Genomic DNA, 16,924 nt, shown 5'->3' on the forward strand with positions numbered 1-16,924 from the left:
AGGAAGAGATGTGAGAGTAATAAAAAACCAACAGTCTGTTGAATTCAGAGTCATAGCACTTTGTATATCCTCACCAGGAATCGCTTATTATGTACTTATTCAGATCCACATTTTATTTTTTACTTTTATTTTTTGGTTTTTAAGACAGAGTCTTATTATATAGTTCAGACTGGGCTTGATATTCACTGCGTAGTTTAGGCTGACCTCCAATTTAGGGTGATCCTCCTGCTTCAACCTCTCTAGTACTGAACTTCCAGGCATGTACCACCACACCTGGCTACTTGATTAATTACTTAACCCATTTCATAGATCTCCATTTTATAACTGAGGAAATGCATTCAGAACAAATAGCGAAAAGGTCACAAAATTGGTAAATACTGAGTTGGAATTAGAACCTAGGCCTGATTTAACTTAGGCTTCCAGACTATCCGTAACACACTTCATTACATATAGTGAGGTTGAAGGGTAGACGATACCATACAATTATATCACTGAAACTGACAGTGAATGTGTTTTACTTTCATGACCTTTTCGTAGGACAGACATATTTGACATCTTGCTAGTCTTGCTGTTTTGTCAGGAGGTTTTTATTATATAATACAGTGTGTGTTTACTAGGAGCATGAAATGACAATAAAATAAAGTGTTAAATTCTTTGTATGTGTTTAGAATAGACTTAAGCATTTTCACATCAGCTGTGTGAAGATAACATTAGAAATAAATTCTTACATGAACTACTTGAAAATACCAATAGAGCTCTACAACAAAAATAGACTTTGCTTCAGGTGTCACACCCAAGGCAGTCTTCAGACATGATAACTGCATGTTCCATGTGCACATCTCACACTGACAACACATGTACTTAGTTTTCCTTTCCTATGGAAGACCATTCTTGTCCCCTCTTTTCTCTTCCTGTTTTGTCAGGAGCTTCCTACTGTATTATTGTGCAGCATGCACTTAGCAGGGAAACAAGATCTGACTAAAATATCAAATATGGGATGAGTGTTTAGAATAGATATCAACATTTTCACATCAGTTGTTGACTTGCTTTGAAGACCTAAAAGATAACGTCAAAAATAAAAACCTGTGTGAACTAAAAGCACAAACAAGTCTATCACAGAAATAAGCTTTGCTTCAATTGTCACATCCAAGGCAGTCTTCAGTCAAGACAATTGCATGTTGCATACACAGATATCACTTACACTCATAGCACATGTTTTTGTTTCCCTGTTTTTGCTTGTAGGGTCCCTAATGAGCTCCAGTACCAAGCCTCTAAGAAAATTTCTTCATGATATTTTGCATTGTTATTTTCTTTGTAAACTGTCAAGCTCCTTATGCCCACGTTTTAAGATAAGTAAAACACAATCATTAGCCAATGCTTTGTGTTTCAAGTGACATCATAGTTGTTTTATAACTCCTTAATAACCTGTATTCCACTTATGGTTTTGTTATAGAAACCATCAGGCTTCCATTTTGTTGAGGTTTCCCTATCAGTATTTTTCCATCATGGTGAAATATTGATATCAGCAGCACTAGTTTGTTTTGCTTTGCCATATAGGAGACCAATGTTATATCTTTCTGAAATACAAAGATTGTACTGTACAATTCTTTGTTTTGTAAGTGCAACATTTCATTTGAAGTTTCTGTCTTGTTCCTGCATACAGTTCCAATGCTGATCAACTTGTGCTCTGTTGGGAAATGTAACATCAATTAGAAACCGGTAAACCAATTGTTGAATGTCATATTTTAATTTGTTTGGGAGATGGGAGCAACAAGTCTGTCCCAACATTTGCTTTATTACTATACAAATAAGGACCTGATGGCTGAGTTGCAGGATAAATGTCTAAATTGAAAGTGAAGTCTTCACATCTACAAAGGCATAAAGTTTTATGCCATGTTTTGACCCATCACTTTGCAGTAAGTCTTTTATATTGCTGTGATCACCATGAAAAATCCCTGCTAAGTACAACACACCTATGAATGCTTTCACTTTAGCAAGTGAGGTGTTATAATAAACACATTTTTGATTGCTGTTGGTACATACAGAGTGTTTTACTTGCATTTCAGCCTTTGTGTATTTTGCATCTTGTAGCATCTTGTCTGTTAAAATTTCCATTGCTGAATAGCAATGCTGATATTCTAGCCAATACCTTTCACTCCTGCCAAACCCCTCACTATATTTTTCCATTCAAGTAATAACCAGGCCTGACCCTGCTTAGCTTCCGAGATGAGACGAGATCAGGCACGTTCAGGGTAGTATGGCTGTAGACTGCTCACTAGGTATTTTCAGACCTAGTTCTGAAATGGAACATTGGATTGTTCCATTTCATTATGTGGCTAATTTGCAACCTTTCAACTAGTCAAATATATACTCATATTCCTATTTTTCTTCTTCAGCTGAGTCAAAGAGGTCTTCATTCCTTGTGTGTGTATCCATTGGTTTTTTTCTATGTTTCACTGTCACAGGAACTTTGATTCACATGGCCAATGAGAGTCATCATCATTGTCATCATCATAATCATCATTATCATCATTATCATCACCTACCAACACTATTCTTCTGTTTTGAAAGCATGTATTTTATAATGAATCATCTTCATCATCCACACATGAGTAATCTGATGATTGACTTTTGACCTCCAAAACTTGCAAATCTGATTTTTCATGTTCTGTTGTAGTGAATTAGTATATTTCTACTGGAAAAATCAAAAGAAAACATTTTTTTTTTTAGTAAATCCTGAAGTGGTTTGGATCCATTGGATTCTCTGTGATGCTTGGATAAAAATATGCAAAACCAGTTAGCTGGAACATAAAGTTTGTAAAAATTCCATTTTGCCACTTTACACATATGGGCAAACCTTGCCGGTTGTCATACCAACTGGGTAAACATACAAATTTCCTTTTGTATCCCTCAGGGAAAGGTACTGAGATGGGCAATAGCTGGCTACTCTTATGCTAAAGTACAAATTTTTAGTAGAAAAGTAAGGGATGGTCATACTGGACCAAGTCAGCTTTTGTGAGTTAAGGTTTAAGTAGTCTATTTAAAGTTTTGCTTAATAATTCTGTTTATATAAATCTGTTTATACTATTAGTCGTTGTGTCTCTCATTTTTAAGAGTTTCATTGTCTAATACTAGTCAATCGCGATTGTTAACATGCTTATAAAAGTAACTGAATTGTTTTTCTAAATTGCTCTCGTATGTATTATCTGTGGTCATTTAATTGGCATGCTTTATTACAAAAACATATCTTCATACTTGTGAAATTTACATTAATTCTTTTTCGTTTTTATCAGTAGCAGGGATCGAACTCATGACTGCCTGCTTGCAAGGCAGGCACTTACGCCGCTGAACTAAATCCCCAGCCCCTACATTAATTCTTGTACATTGTGTTAAAATGTTTTTAGTTTAGTCCTGACTAAGTCATTCAAAAAGTGTCACTGAACAGTATTTCTTGGTCTTGGCATAAGTAAATGATGTGCTTTCAAACAATAATTCACATTGTTTTGTAGAAAAGCAGACTACGTATATGCTTAATGCATCTTTTTAACAGAATTAACCTTTCATAAATAAATTAACTGTAATTAACTTGGGTCATGGCATCTCTTAGTTTAAATCTGCTATACAGAGTTGGCCTTATTAGCTTGTTCTACATCCGTTTGTAAGCTTTGTAACTATTGTTTGTCAAAGTTCTCATGTTATAGAGTGTAACTGGAATCAGCTGAATAGATGCTATTAGGTGGTGTGCAAATTTAGCAAATTTAGCAAGAAATTTATGATACCAATTCCAATCATCTGTTATATCCCCTTCAACTCAGAATGTGGTCTGACTGACTGTGTGCAGGAAATGTACCTCTGTACTAAGTGACAGTACCGCAAATGGTTATTTAGCAAAGCTATCTAAGAAGAGAATTCATTTAGAGATGTTGGAAAAGATAATTATCAAAGTTACCTCTGTCAACTGCACCAAAAATAGAAGTGCTACGAAGGTTGTGAAAAGAGGCTTTTGTATACCTAGACAAAGTAAGATAGTGATTTGTGGCAGTAGGAGGCCCCCTCATCTCCTGGGAGCTAGTTAGGAATAAAACATTTTTCCTTTATTCACCATGCTTGTGTTTTGCTGGTGTCAGGTCAGGGGTGTGGGTGGGTGGGTTGATGAGCAGTGTGGGTCTGAGCAGCCAGTGACAGATACACTTAACAAAAGCAGTTTCCAAGTCCCTCTTATATAACTGATCATTTTTCAGATACTATTCATAGACTCATATTTATAGAAAGATCAACTTGTTCTACAAATATGTGCTAGTCTAATTTTGTTTAATAAGAAATATATTGTAGAGCTGGAAATGATGGTACATGCCGGTTACCATAGTACTCTTGAGGCTGAGGCAGGAGAATTACAGCGTTGACTTCAATTTGGGCAATTAAGTGACCTAGGAGGAAAATACTTAAAAATTAAAAAAAGATCTGGGGTTGTAACTCAATTCGAAGGCCCTTGGTTCTATCACTAGTACCATCTCCCCCTCCCCCAAAAGGAGAAAGGCAAAGAAATAAAAAGTATCATAGAATTCATTCTCTATTTTGCAGTGCTGGAGATCAAACCCAGAGCCTATATCTGCTAGCCAAGCACTCTACTTTTGAGCTGTATACCCAGCACCTAAATTTATTTATCTTTTGCAAACCTAGAAGATGTTAGCCACTTTTCTGAATTGTAGACATTTAAGTCACCAAAGAAAATGTTTCAAAGCTAAAAGTTCCCTATTTTGATTTAAAGATGATTTGTCCTCTGTCTCTGAAACTCGGTGTTTCATTGTGAGGTGTTAGGAGGGTAAGAATTTAATTATGTTAGGTTTAAGAGTAGGTCTTTTGCAAAGTGGTTAACGTTTAGATGAAGTCATCAAGGTGACACCCCCTCACTGAATGCTGGTGATTTAGGAGAAGAGGGAGAAACCAGCACATACCTGCAACATACCACTTTTCTTTTGCCATGTGATACCCTGCAGAACCTTAGGACCCTGTCGGAAAGAAGTGGGTCACCAGATGTGACTCCTTACCTTTGGACCAGAGCTGTGAGCTAAAATAAAACCCATTTTTTCCCCTCACCTGTCAAGTTTGTGGTATTGTGTTATTAACAGTATAAGACTTGTTAAAACATTATCCAAGGTTTTCTTGCAGGCACTTAGGAGGAAAAGAAGCCTCACATGGCATCTGCATTTAGCAGGTACTATCTCCTTTACATACATGCCATCTATGACTCATAGCTTATGCTGGGGCTTTTTAAGTCACACTCCCTGATTTCTTTTATTTTCAGCATGTATTGTAATTTTCTGTTAAATTCTCAATATACTATGATATGTTTCTAATAGTATGAACAATTTAACCTGGTTATTGCCTAGTTGGTAGAAAATGACTGTGTTTGTGGTACTAATCCTATGCCTGATTCACCGTTTCCTTTTATATGTTACCTTTTCAATATCATTTTTTCTCATTCTGTTACTGGCAATTTAGCTTTAAAGCATCATTGTTTTTAAAACATTCAAAATAAACATTGAAGTACCTCTTCATTCTTGGAACTGGACCAAGGAAGGTATTGTGTATATAAAAAACAAAATAGATTCTCTTAGCCTGAAGAGCAAGATTGAAGTTTATAAATAAGTGAGAAATAGTATAGTGATAACATATATATGAATTTTATTTTTAACTCTTGTAAAATAGACAATATATTAACAGCGTTCTCAGATCCTTAAAGCAAATGAACTATGGATACTCAAAGAGCCCCATTGACTTTCAGGTGTTCCTTTATTTTTAAAAATTAAGGCCAAAGGTATGGTTCTGAGTGAGCCACTTGCCCCAGACTTTAGAGTGACTCTCTCTTTTTGCATTTCTCTCTTGATTTTTTTAAGTCAGGGACCTTGAACTGGCCTTGAACTCACTAATAGCCTCCATTGGCCCTCAATTCTAGATGATCTTCCTGCCTCAGCCTCAGAGTAGTGGGATCCCAGGAATAAGTCATCACATCTGACTTGACTAGCTTATACTTCCTGTTTTTAACAATTGAAATTAGAAGCATAGTTTGTTTTCCTTGTTCAGATCATTTACCTGCCAAAAGTTAGGAGTTTTCTAGTAGTCTAATTGGTGTCTCAAAAGAAATTCCAGAAGCTTTTAAATGAGTTCAAAAATGTTTATATTCTTTTCCAGGAAGCAAATCATGTTATGCTAGGCCTATGAAAGTTTTAACTTAATAGTTTATAAAGATAATGTCTTAATATTTCTATAAACTTGATGAAAAGGACTTTTATTATTTCAGAGTACAAAACTTGGTTATATATTCTATTTGACTTTTTTAGTTTCAAGTTGATTTTGACTTCCAAATATATTTTTGTTTGCTATCAGTTTATGTTGAGAAAACATAAGCTATGCTAATGTAAGTTAATTAAAATACATTTAAAGAGATAATTGAGATACAATTCTCTTCCAATAAAGAATTTTAATTCCAATACAAAAAACAGTTCTGGATTAGCTATGCCATATTTTGTCCTTTTAGTGTGATGAGATTTGGTTCCATAGTTTGGGTCATTTATTGAACATCTTTACTCCGATCATCTATCTAATTTGAGTCTGCTTTGTCATCTTTTAGGGTTGCAGGGCCTTTTGTTTTCCTCTCTATAAAGTTAATTTTTAGAAACAGGTTAATTCTTTTAATTTTATTAATGTTATTTTTTTCACTGTGTTGTTGAATGAATGAAAAGTGAAATACATATGACAGGTCTGCTGATGTGCTGTGGGAACTCTAAGATGGATGAGACGCCCTCCTTGACTTCAGTGAGTTCTCTTGTCTCTCCTGCCCAAGGGTTTCTATATTGAAACTTGTACACTTAAGGACTTCAGGGGAAGCACATGAATTCTTTCAGACTGTACATAAAAAATGTGGTGTATATATATTTGTGTATTTCTGGGAAGATAGTAAAATATGTATTTCATCAGATTTTTAAGACTCTTAATATCTGGAAAAGCTAAAGGAGACAATATACCTAACTGTAATTTAGTAGTATTCTAATAAGGATAAAACATTGTATAAGGATAAAAAGAAATATCTTTGGAAGATTAGCATAGATTAAGCATCTCTCATAGTGACTGGTATGTAGTGATATTTATGGTAGTGAAGGTCCTTATAGTAATAAGATAGTTGTTTCAAAGTAAAATAGTTTAAAGAAGTGAGTATTTCTGAGATTTAGGCATGGTATGCACCAAAAAAAGGGCTCACTTAAGGGCCAGCAACAGTTGGGAACTGTCTATCCATTCTGGTCAAGGGGCAAAAATTGTGTTCCAGAACTCAGAATTTTGGGCATGGAAAATGTCATCCCTTGAAGGGTGGAGCTTTGATTTCCTGAGACTAGACCTATATTTCCATACAGAAGTTGAATGCGAACAGCTAAAGAGCTTTTTGGTTTTAACATCTAAGTCTTGGCCTCCTTCTTAAGGATGTCCCCACCAGTGTGAAATGTATCCATTCTGTTCTCTAGTGAGGTTAAAAATCTTTGGTGAATTTTACCAATTCTCTCACCACAAATCAGACAAAAATGTTTTTGTAGTTTCACTTAATCCTGTATCTATTAGAATTTGTTTTGGCTGCAAGTCCCTAAAAACTGAAAATGTAGTAGCTCAGGAAGATAAAACTTTTTATTTTTTCTCATCTACCTCAAAATAGTTAAGGGATCCTAAGACAACTTCATGTTGCAGGTAGGGGTGGGAAGGCATGAACTCTCCTTTCATCTCATGTTCTTTCTTTGTCCAGATACCACTTTGTTTATGTTCCACAGGCCAATACTTATTTAATATAGCTGTCAAAAAACAAAAAACACTAAGGATTGCAAGTTCAAGTCCCACCCGGACAACTTAGCATTATCGTTTCTCAAACTAAAACCTAAAAGAGGATAGGAATGTAGCTCAGTAGTGGAGTGCCATGCCTGATTTCACTACCACCTGCAAAAGAAAGAAAAAAAAAAAAATCTAAAGGAGGCTTAGAATACATGTCTGGCTAAAACTGGAATATCTACCTGGCTAAAAATAAAAAGTCCTGACCCTATAAAAGAAAAATAATAGGGGACAACATTGATCTCTACTACATAAATCTTCTTCCCTTGTAAGTAGATTATGTTCCTTAAAGTTTAAATATATATTTAAGAATTGGCTTATAACCCTACAGTCTTAACATTCTGAATTCTTAGCTCTTATTTTATTTAACCTGATAGAAAATTAAGTAATTTATAATTTTTACTGATTTTTCAAAGTTTTACTTTTTTCCTAAAGATGCAGCTAAAGTTTTGTTAAAATTTCAATAATAATAAATGCAGTTGAGCATTGTAAATATAAAATATTGAGAAATATACTCCTTTTATCTTTATGGGAGATAAATACATCAAATTCACATTAAAATAATCTGTAGAAAACATTTTTCCCAGATGAAAACTTTAAAAAACATTTTATTGTTTATTTTTTAATTTTTGTTTTTGTTTTAGAGACAAAGTCTCACTTTGTAGTGTGAGCTCAGGTTGGCCTTGAACTCACTGTATAGCCCAGCCTGGCCTCAAACTTGCAGCGATCATCCTCCTCAGTGCTCAGATACAGGTGTGTGCCACCACACCTGGCTCAAAAGATTTTCGTAATAGGTAATATAAAAGCTCTTGCTTAGGATAAATTCAAATATACAATAATTAAATCAAAATTTAGAGTGATTTTTTTCTTACTGAAAATTAGTTGCTAAAGCAAGCAGCAGATATAGTAGACTACAGATTCTGAGTTCTCTTCATCATGGTAGAGTTTAAAGAAAATGTCACATTTAATGTAATTATCCTCATTGTTAAAAAATGATTTACTTTAAACTTTGTATGTACCACTATAAGTGATAATATGTTTAACCTCCACAGGCAAGAAATTTAATAGCTGTAGGACTGGGAGTTGCAGCTCTTGGATTTGCAGGTAAGATAAATAAGAAGACATATCAATATACATGCAACAGACATAGTTTCAAAAAGCCTCTATAAAGCGAATATCCTTTGTATTCTGAAGTTTTTGGTTTCCAAACATGTTATATTCTCATTATTTCTACTTTTATAATTATTGGACATTAGTCAGTGAAGCAAGATAAAGCATATCCTGAAAAATTAATGATATATGAGCCAGGACCACAAACTCCAATAATAGTTGATAATAATACTTTTAAGTTATAATATACAATAAGAAATCTTTAATGTGGTACACTTTAAGAGATAGTAGTTCCATTATGCTTCCATATTTATTTTTTCTTACAGATACATTTACATGTTTCAAGCTATCATGATAGACATAGTTATTCCCTAATTTATTGCTTCATCTTTTACCATACCAGCATAACTTTTAGGGTAAACCCAGGAAATTGTTTCAATTTGTCTTCTTTAAAAAATAGCTATAAGTATTAAAGTTGTTCATTTAATCATTGCTTATAGTTTAAAATTGTATAACTATTCCCTAATTAAATGTTAATTTGAGAATATTTTCTGTTCATACTTTTTTGTTTCTGAATTATATAGATTTGATCTCATTAATTGGGTCTTTTTAAAGGAAGCTATATTCCATTGTGGTTATTTAGAGTTGGTTTCCAATAGAAAAATAATAAATATGGTTTTATAGAGTGTAGCTTTACATTTTGTAAAGCTTTAAAGCACTTTAGTAATTAGAACTTTAAAATCAAGATTAGTGATTCAGAGCCTCTCAATCTTTTTGCAGACAGGGCTTTGTGCCAGGTATGTAACTAGTCAACTAATTCTGAAGTTTGGTGGAGAGAATGTCTCAAAAGAAATTTTGAAAAATTTGCTTATGAAAATAAAACATCATTATCATTATTAGAACATGCATAGTTATTAACAAATATAGTATGAGATTTTCATTTTAAGTTAGAAAAAGATGTTTTACTTACTCCAGATCTTTCAAACAATGACAAAAATTGATGTGTGTAATCTATGCAGACCATACTGTTACCAAATTTATGTGCTCTCTAGAGCCACGTAAAACTCAGTAGAATTTAGAAAAAGTACATTTCAATGTTTTAGGACTAGATCTTCTAGGTTTTAGTTTAAGTAAACCTTCAGATATTTCTTCTTGAAGCTTTTATTTGCTCTTTCACTGAGAGAAAAATTCAGTCATTATATCTGATCATGGTCTTGCAGAATTTTGAAGTAGTTTTTCCCCCTGCCTGGACTACTTTTATTTTGTTTTGTTTTATTTTATTTTAAAGGGAATAAAACAAAACAGTAAAATGGAACAGAACAAAAAACAGAACAATATTGGATTTCAAAAACAAGACAGAAGCAAATCCCCTAAAGTTGTTATATTGCATATTGTTATCTTCTAAATAGATTGAAGTAATTTAAAAGCTACATTTTATACCACTGTGGAATCAACTGATAAAGTCTTCTGAAAGATCTGAGTTGTTGAGCTTTCCCACTGGAATGGTTGATTTGCAAATAAACATATGATTAAAATTTGAATTTAAGTCTCTAATGGCATACATAGTTTTGTAGCTAGACTTTTGGAGAAAGACATTAGAAAAAATAGACATTCCGAATAGGGTACAAAAGGTAAATTAGTCAGATAGTACTTTATCCTTTATTCAATTGTACATTTAGTTGTTTATTCAAAATAATTTAGGACTTGTTTTACTATAGATCCTTTATTGTAGAGACTCGTGGGAATTTTGAATATTAGGATTCCTTTTACAGAGAGAGTAGCCATCTTCAGGGAAAGATTGATATTTAATATAATCTGTGCATAATTCCTTTTTACTTTAGAAGTAACTCCATTAAAAGCACCCCTATATCATTATATCATTGTAGAAAGCAATACTAATCATTTTAATATCATGACTATCTTTTGTACATAAAAGAACTTTCTGTGTACAGTTAATTTTAGACTACTAGAATGGTTTTTTGTACACTCATATTTGTAGAAATGTAAGATATATAAAAAGTAAAAATTTCTAGTTTTATGATCATGAACTTCAGCTTGATAAATTTAATGGTTATTAAAATGATATCCTATCTTCTATTAAGTGATTTAGAAATTCAGCAAACTGGCTTTTTAGTAAGTGTTAAAATATTTATTGAAATAAGATACATAAAAAGTCATTAAATGATATGGTAAGCACCTCAACAATATATTTGTATTTATTTCTTTTACTCTTTAGGTCGTTATGCATTTCAGATCTGGAAACCTCTAGAACAAATAATCACAGAAACTGCAAGGAAGATTTCATCTCCTGTAAGTTAAATAGGTCTTTAGTTAGAGCATTTATGAGTTTTGCTTGTATATCAGATTTGTAAATAATTTTCCAGCCTCCGTAGACATTTATTTCATTATATTATTTGTGATTTGCCTATTTTATTAGTTTAAGCTTGTTGGCCACATTTTTATACAGAAACCTTATTTTTATTAGTGAAAACTTATTATATTTTAATTAGTAATGTGTCAACTTTTGAATAATTTATTTTCTCTTTCTAACTATTGTTCATTTTTTCAGTAAACATTTAGTGAATGTGTACAATAGACCATTCCCATAGTCAGGAGCTGTGAATATTTGATGAACAAAACAGAAATTGTCCTTGCACCTATGAAACTTAACAAGGAGATTTTTCCTTTAGAATTTAAAACTAGTTCCCTTGAAATCCTGTAAGGCTGTAATGTACATTTATCTACCAGCATCATAGATATTTTGGTGTGCTGAATACAAATAAAGAATCAGTGATAGTAGATAATCCAAAAAATTAAAATGTGAATTCTGGGTTGTGATTACTGAAGACAACACAAGAAAACACAGGAGTACACATAACACAGTGACTTCTGGGATATAGAGGCAGATTTGGAGAGGTCAGGTTGGCTTGCAGCAGCTGAGAATGAATAGCTTGTTTAGCAAAGTCAATCTGGGCTTGCAGGGCTTAATTAGCCAAGAACAATGACAGTCTTTCCAAAGGAAGACATACTGACAAATTATTAATGCTGGTTCAAAAGAACTGCAGGAATTTTTTCACACTAGGAAGTATATTTCTGTAACAAAGAGTGTATTTTTTTTTCTGTTTTCCTGTTTATATTTATTTGACTAAAGTATTGTTACGTGTTCAGCATGTACACAGTAAATATTCATTGAGCAACTACCACATGCCAGGCATTGTAGGCAGTGGGAGTCATGGACCAGACAAAAACATTTTCCTCTAGAACCTTATATTTTACGTTTTAGTAGAGATTTAAACAAATGAAGTAAAAATATAAGTTTAATGAAGTTAAGAAAACCTCAACAGGGTGACTAAAGAATAACAACAGAGAGGAATCTTTATAATAGACAATCCAAATTAGACCTCTTACTTTTCTCATTGCTTAGACAAAATGCCCAACACCCAAAGTTAAAGGAGAAACGATTTACTTAGCTCACAGTTTGTAGAAGTATTAATTCATGGTTGGTTGTCTCCAAGGCAGAGTGGCATGGCAGAGGGGAATCACAGAGGAGAAGCAGTTCATGGCAGGCAGAATGCAGCAAGCAAGAGCAGCAGCCATCTTTCTGTCACTTACATTCTATCCAGGCCACATACCCTTAGGGCAGGTGTTATGTACACCCAGGGTGGGCCTTGTCATTATCCACACCCAGAACTGTGCCACGCCAACCAATGGACTAATTTAAGAATCACACACCCTTAATCCCGCAGCATACTCTAGATCCAGCCACCTCTGAAAAGCCCAACCTATGACCACATGAGGCTTTGGGGAAGCGTCTAAACATGAGACCTAACAGTCTCTCTCAGAAGGAAGCGGCCTGTGCTAGCATCTGAAGAAAGAGCTTTCTATTGTAAGAACGTGGCAGAGGTCCAAGGTGGTAGTGAATTTAGCAAGGGTAACAGTGAGTCTATCTTGCAAATAATTACAATATAGTCCCACATCTGTTAGGACATTGATGGTGAACCTTTGAGAGCTTTCACGCATACAAACTCGCTGTAGCTTGTGTACCATAGGTTTGCTGCCACCGACTTAGAGACTACTAGAATGGAGAAGAAATGTCTTACTATTTTACTCAGTGTATGATGACAAGAAAGTCTTTGGAAGATTTTTGAGCAGTGATGGCGTATGATTTGCATTTTAAGTTGTCTGCCCACTGCAGAGAGTGTAGGTAGGTGAGAGTGAACTAGTGTAAAAGTTGTAAAGCCAGCTAAGAGATAATCGTAACATGATGGTGTGTTGAAACACAGTAATAGTAATGGAAATGGTGACATAATTGTTTAATGTTATTCATGCTTTCCTACTTTTGTCAATGGAGAGAATCTTGGAAATTCTTTCTCTTCTGTTATGATAGTTTTTAGTACATGTATGAATACCATAAATACAAAACGCTATATTATTTAACATAGGAAAGGAGGAAAGAGCAAGAAAATGACCTAACCTTTGCAGAGGCTTATAGGTAAGACAGGCTGTAATAGATGTACTGAGCATGGGACGTGCATTTTAAAGTAGAAATTAAGAGGTTGCCACTCGTTTCCTCTTTTTTGTGTCAAAGAAACATGGGTTTTGATAAATCTGATTCCACTTTTCACAAGGTACTATTTTAGCAGTTTACAGTGAAACTTCTTAGATTATCTTAATCATTATCATCATCATAATTATACCCTCCGTGAAGACATATGTTTTAAAAGCAATTCCTTAAATATTAATCATTCTAGAGAAACGAGAAAATATGTGCATACTTTGTCTTTACACTGATGATTCCCAAATATCAAACTTCATAAATGTAGCATTTATACTTTTTGATTTTGTAAATATTAATTTTTGAACCAAATGGGATTACTAAAAAAAAAACTAGATCTGTAACTATGTCCCAGGGGATTCTGTTTCTTCATTTGTTATTCTTCGTACTTTGTTTGCATTCTCTTAAGTTTTAGCGTCTTCTCCTTGAATCGCATCTTTCTTTCTCATACTTTTTCTCCTCATTTTGCTAGAATATTGCCTAATTTGTTTATATGATATACATAGATTGAAATGTTTAAGTTCTCTGTTAAGTAGTTTGTTGCTTTTTTTTCACTGTTAATTGTCATTCGTGGCTCTAGAATCTAGTGGAGCTGGCATGAGAGAAGTACAGAAATTTCTGCTGAGACCATAGCTCAGTACCTCTGCTCTTTTGTTCCCTGCATATGCATAGCCAGATTTTACACTGGTGATCTTCTTAGTCCATTGTAGACAACCTGTTGTATTGGTTTTGGTTTTTTGTTCATTTTGAGGCTTTAGTTTTTTGATGATGCTTTTTCTTTTAGCTTAAAAAGCTTTTAGTGGTTTTTCTTACTCTTTTTTTCAGGAGGGAGGGTACCAGGAATTGAACTCAGGACCTTGTACTTACCAGGCAGGCTGAGCTACGTCCCTGGCCCCTTAGAGTTTTTTCTTTATCATTGATGTTTTGAAATTTCATAAAAATTCATATAGTGAACTCTAACTTATTTGAAAATTCTCTTTGAATATCTCTAAAGACACTATTTAGAGTTTTGTCAAATTGCCATGTTTTATAATTTATCCCCTTTTTTTCCAAACCAATTGCCATTTGTTTATTTTAGTTCTTTTTATTTTTTCCCTCCATTGTATTGGATTTGCTCAAAATGTCTGATGATCATCCTTAGTTGTTGGTTCGTATTTATGAGGACTAAAGTGAGTCATGCTCTGGCTTTCGTAAGCATTTTGAAAGACTTACTTTAATGGTTTGATTGAATGAGAGGATTGGCTATAGGCTTTGAGTTCACTGGTAGGTTTTTCAGTGAGATGTGTCTTCTAGGGCAAGGAGACCAGAGATAGGCTTGGGACTTAGAGTATAGGAAGAGGTAAGCCCTATATATGTATTTTTACTTGATATATGACCACCTCCCTCCTGGGTTCTGAAATGGCATCTTGTGATCACTCCTATTTGATTCTTCTGGGATCTGCTACCCAGAGTGGGACTTACCTCAGGCATAAGGTAGGTGCCAGGCATCATATGCTCTTCATTGGTATAGTAGTGGTAACTGTTTCTGCTGTTCTGGCTAATTAAGTTACCGTGGGGTTTTTTACTTTTTTTCCTTTTTAAAATCTGAATCTATTGTTCTTGGTTTCCTGAGAATTTCTTCTGGTCCCAGGGGATGCTCTGATTTTTCCATAGTGTGTGCAGTCATATCTGTTTTTTCAATCTTTCAGGATTTATTTAGACTTTCTGGTTTGCTGCTTGTTCCATTTCTTGTTTTCTAGGCCCATTATGAGTTTTTCCTATAGAAAATATTTTTTCATTTCGAAGATACTTTGTAAAGCAAATGACTATATAATTCAGTTTTGTCTTTTGAACTAAGGCAACTTTTGCTTGTTTTTAAATGTTTAATGTACATATTGACTTAGGTGGTGTCTATCTACCCTTAATGTTGAGAAGAGGGTATTTTATCTACTTCAAAAAAGTGTTTGTTTGTTTGTTTTGAGATAGAATTTTGTATGTAGTTCAGGCTGGCCTTGAACTATGTAATGCAACTGTTCATTTGTGAATTTGTTCTTTTATTTGACTACACTTTTTAAAGATTGAACTTTTGTTATGGTCAGGTGAAAATCATGGGAAGATATAGTAATTAAAATCATCCTGTGACTATAAATCAAGTAAATTTTGTAAATAGCATTTTATAGTTCATTGTATTTTTTTTTTTTTTTTTTGTCTTTTTCCTTTTTATCGGTACCGGGGATCAAACTCACGACTGCCTGCTTGCAAGGCAGGTGCTTATGCGCTGAGCTAAATCCTCAGCCCCCTAGTTCATGGTAATGTACCTCTTACAGTAAGAATATAACACTATATAATTCTTATCTGATTATCTCAGGTGACTTTTTTGTTTTTACTTCCTTTTTTGTTTTTTTGAGACAGGGTCTTTCTGCACTTGAGCTCAGTATGTAGTCCAGGCTGGCCTCAAACTCACTGAAATACACCTGCCTAAGCCTCCTGAGTGCTAGGAGTATAGGCTTGTACCATCATGCCTTGCTATCTTGGATGACATTTGTGTTTCAAGCAAGTGACTTAGCTAATGAAGATTAGCTTAACTTGGATTTTTTTCATATCTCCTTGGGCAACATATGGTACTGCAGTGATTAATGCTAATTTTAGAAATGAATTATTTTGATTTTTGTAGTTTTTGTATGCTTTATGAATGGAATAATACAGTAATTTGTAAGGTCCTGTGTATATTTCCACAGAGAGCAACATAGAACAGGTAGAATTTCACTGTTTCTGTTCTTGGACATCCTTTTACAAAAATAACCTTCTGTTCTACCTATATGACAGTATAGTTATTTTTTATAGCAGTCTTATTTTTATAAATCTACTCATAGATATTTCCTTTGGCCTCCCACAGCATTGTCAGGAAATGATTTTGCAGTGCCTTTTGTCTTTATATCCTAAATACTGCAAAATTAGTATATCATTCTCAAGCTTCAAAGAACCTGTTAGTTATACTTTATTGTTGGGGGAGAGATACAGCATTCCAATTTTGTGCCTGCTCCTAACAGAAATACTTATTTAAATATAGCACATTAAAATACTATAATGGTTCTATTTAAAATTATGAAACAAAATCTAAGATTCAGATTTAGACAGCAGTATTTTCTCTAAATAAGTGAGTGAATATTATAGTAATTGATTAAGAGTTTTGTTGTTTTTTTCTACTTTTCTGTTTATACCCCTTACATTATAAGTTTGCATACCTACTACAGTCTAGATCTCTTAAAGGCATAGCTGCAGAGAAAGACTAGGAGTAAAACCCCAGTTGCACAGGATTATAAAGAATCAACAATGGAATTATATCAAATTAAAAAGCTTTTTGTACATCAAAGGAAACCACCTGCAAAGTGAAGGACAGCCAACAGAAAG

General features: G+C 33.8%; 1 protein-coding gene across 8 annotated transcripts in view; it reads left to right on the forward strand.

Annotated features, from left to right (window-relative positions):
* The window catches only part of Dnajc15 (DnaJ heat shock protein family (Hsp40) member C15), a 69,082-nt gene that overhangs the window by 18,722 nt on the left and 33,436 nt on the right, over positions 1-16,924 (forward strand). For 3 of the 8 annotated variants that reach the window (XR_010041811.1, XM_013141122.3, XM_013141119.3), the window contains exons 2-5: positions 5,158-5,215; positions 6,761-6,816; positions 8,922-8,973; positions 11,216-11,289. Coding sequence is in view for 7 of the 8 variants with exons in the window: in XM_013141122.3 (XP_012996576.1) it covers positions 5,158-5,215; positions 6,761-6,816; positions 8,922-8,973; positions 11,216-11,289 (240 nt within the window). In the remaining variant the exon portion in view is untranslated. Of the gene's footprint in view, positions 1-5,157; positions 5,216-6,743; positions 6,817-8,921; positions 8,974-11,215; positions 11,290-16,924 lie in introns of all 8 variants that reach the window. The other 5 variants (XM_013141120.3, XM_013141121.2, XM_063232731.1 and 2 more) reach the window with 5 other exon arrangements.

Source organism: Cavia porcellus, unplaced genomic scaffold (genome assembly GCF_034190915.1).
Source record: "Cavia porcellus strain 051 isolate PalLab524CR breed Dunkin Hartley unplaced genomic scaffold, mCavPor4.1 scaffold_21, whole genome shotgun sequence".
In the NCBI taxonomy this organism is placed as follows: domain Eukaryota; kingdom Metazoa; phylum Chordata; class Mammalia; order Rodentia; family Caviidae; genus Cavia; species Cavia porcellus.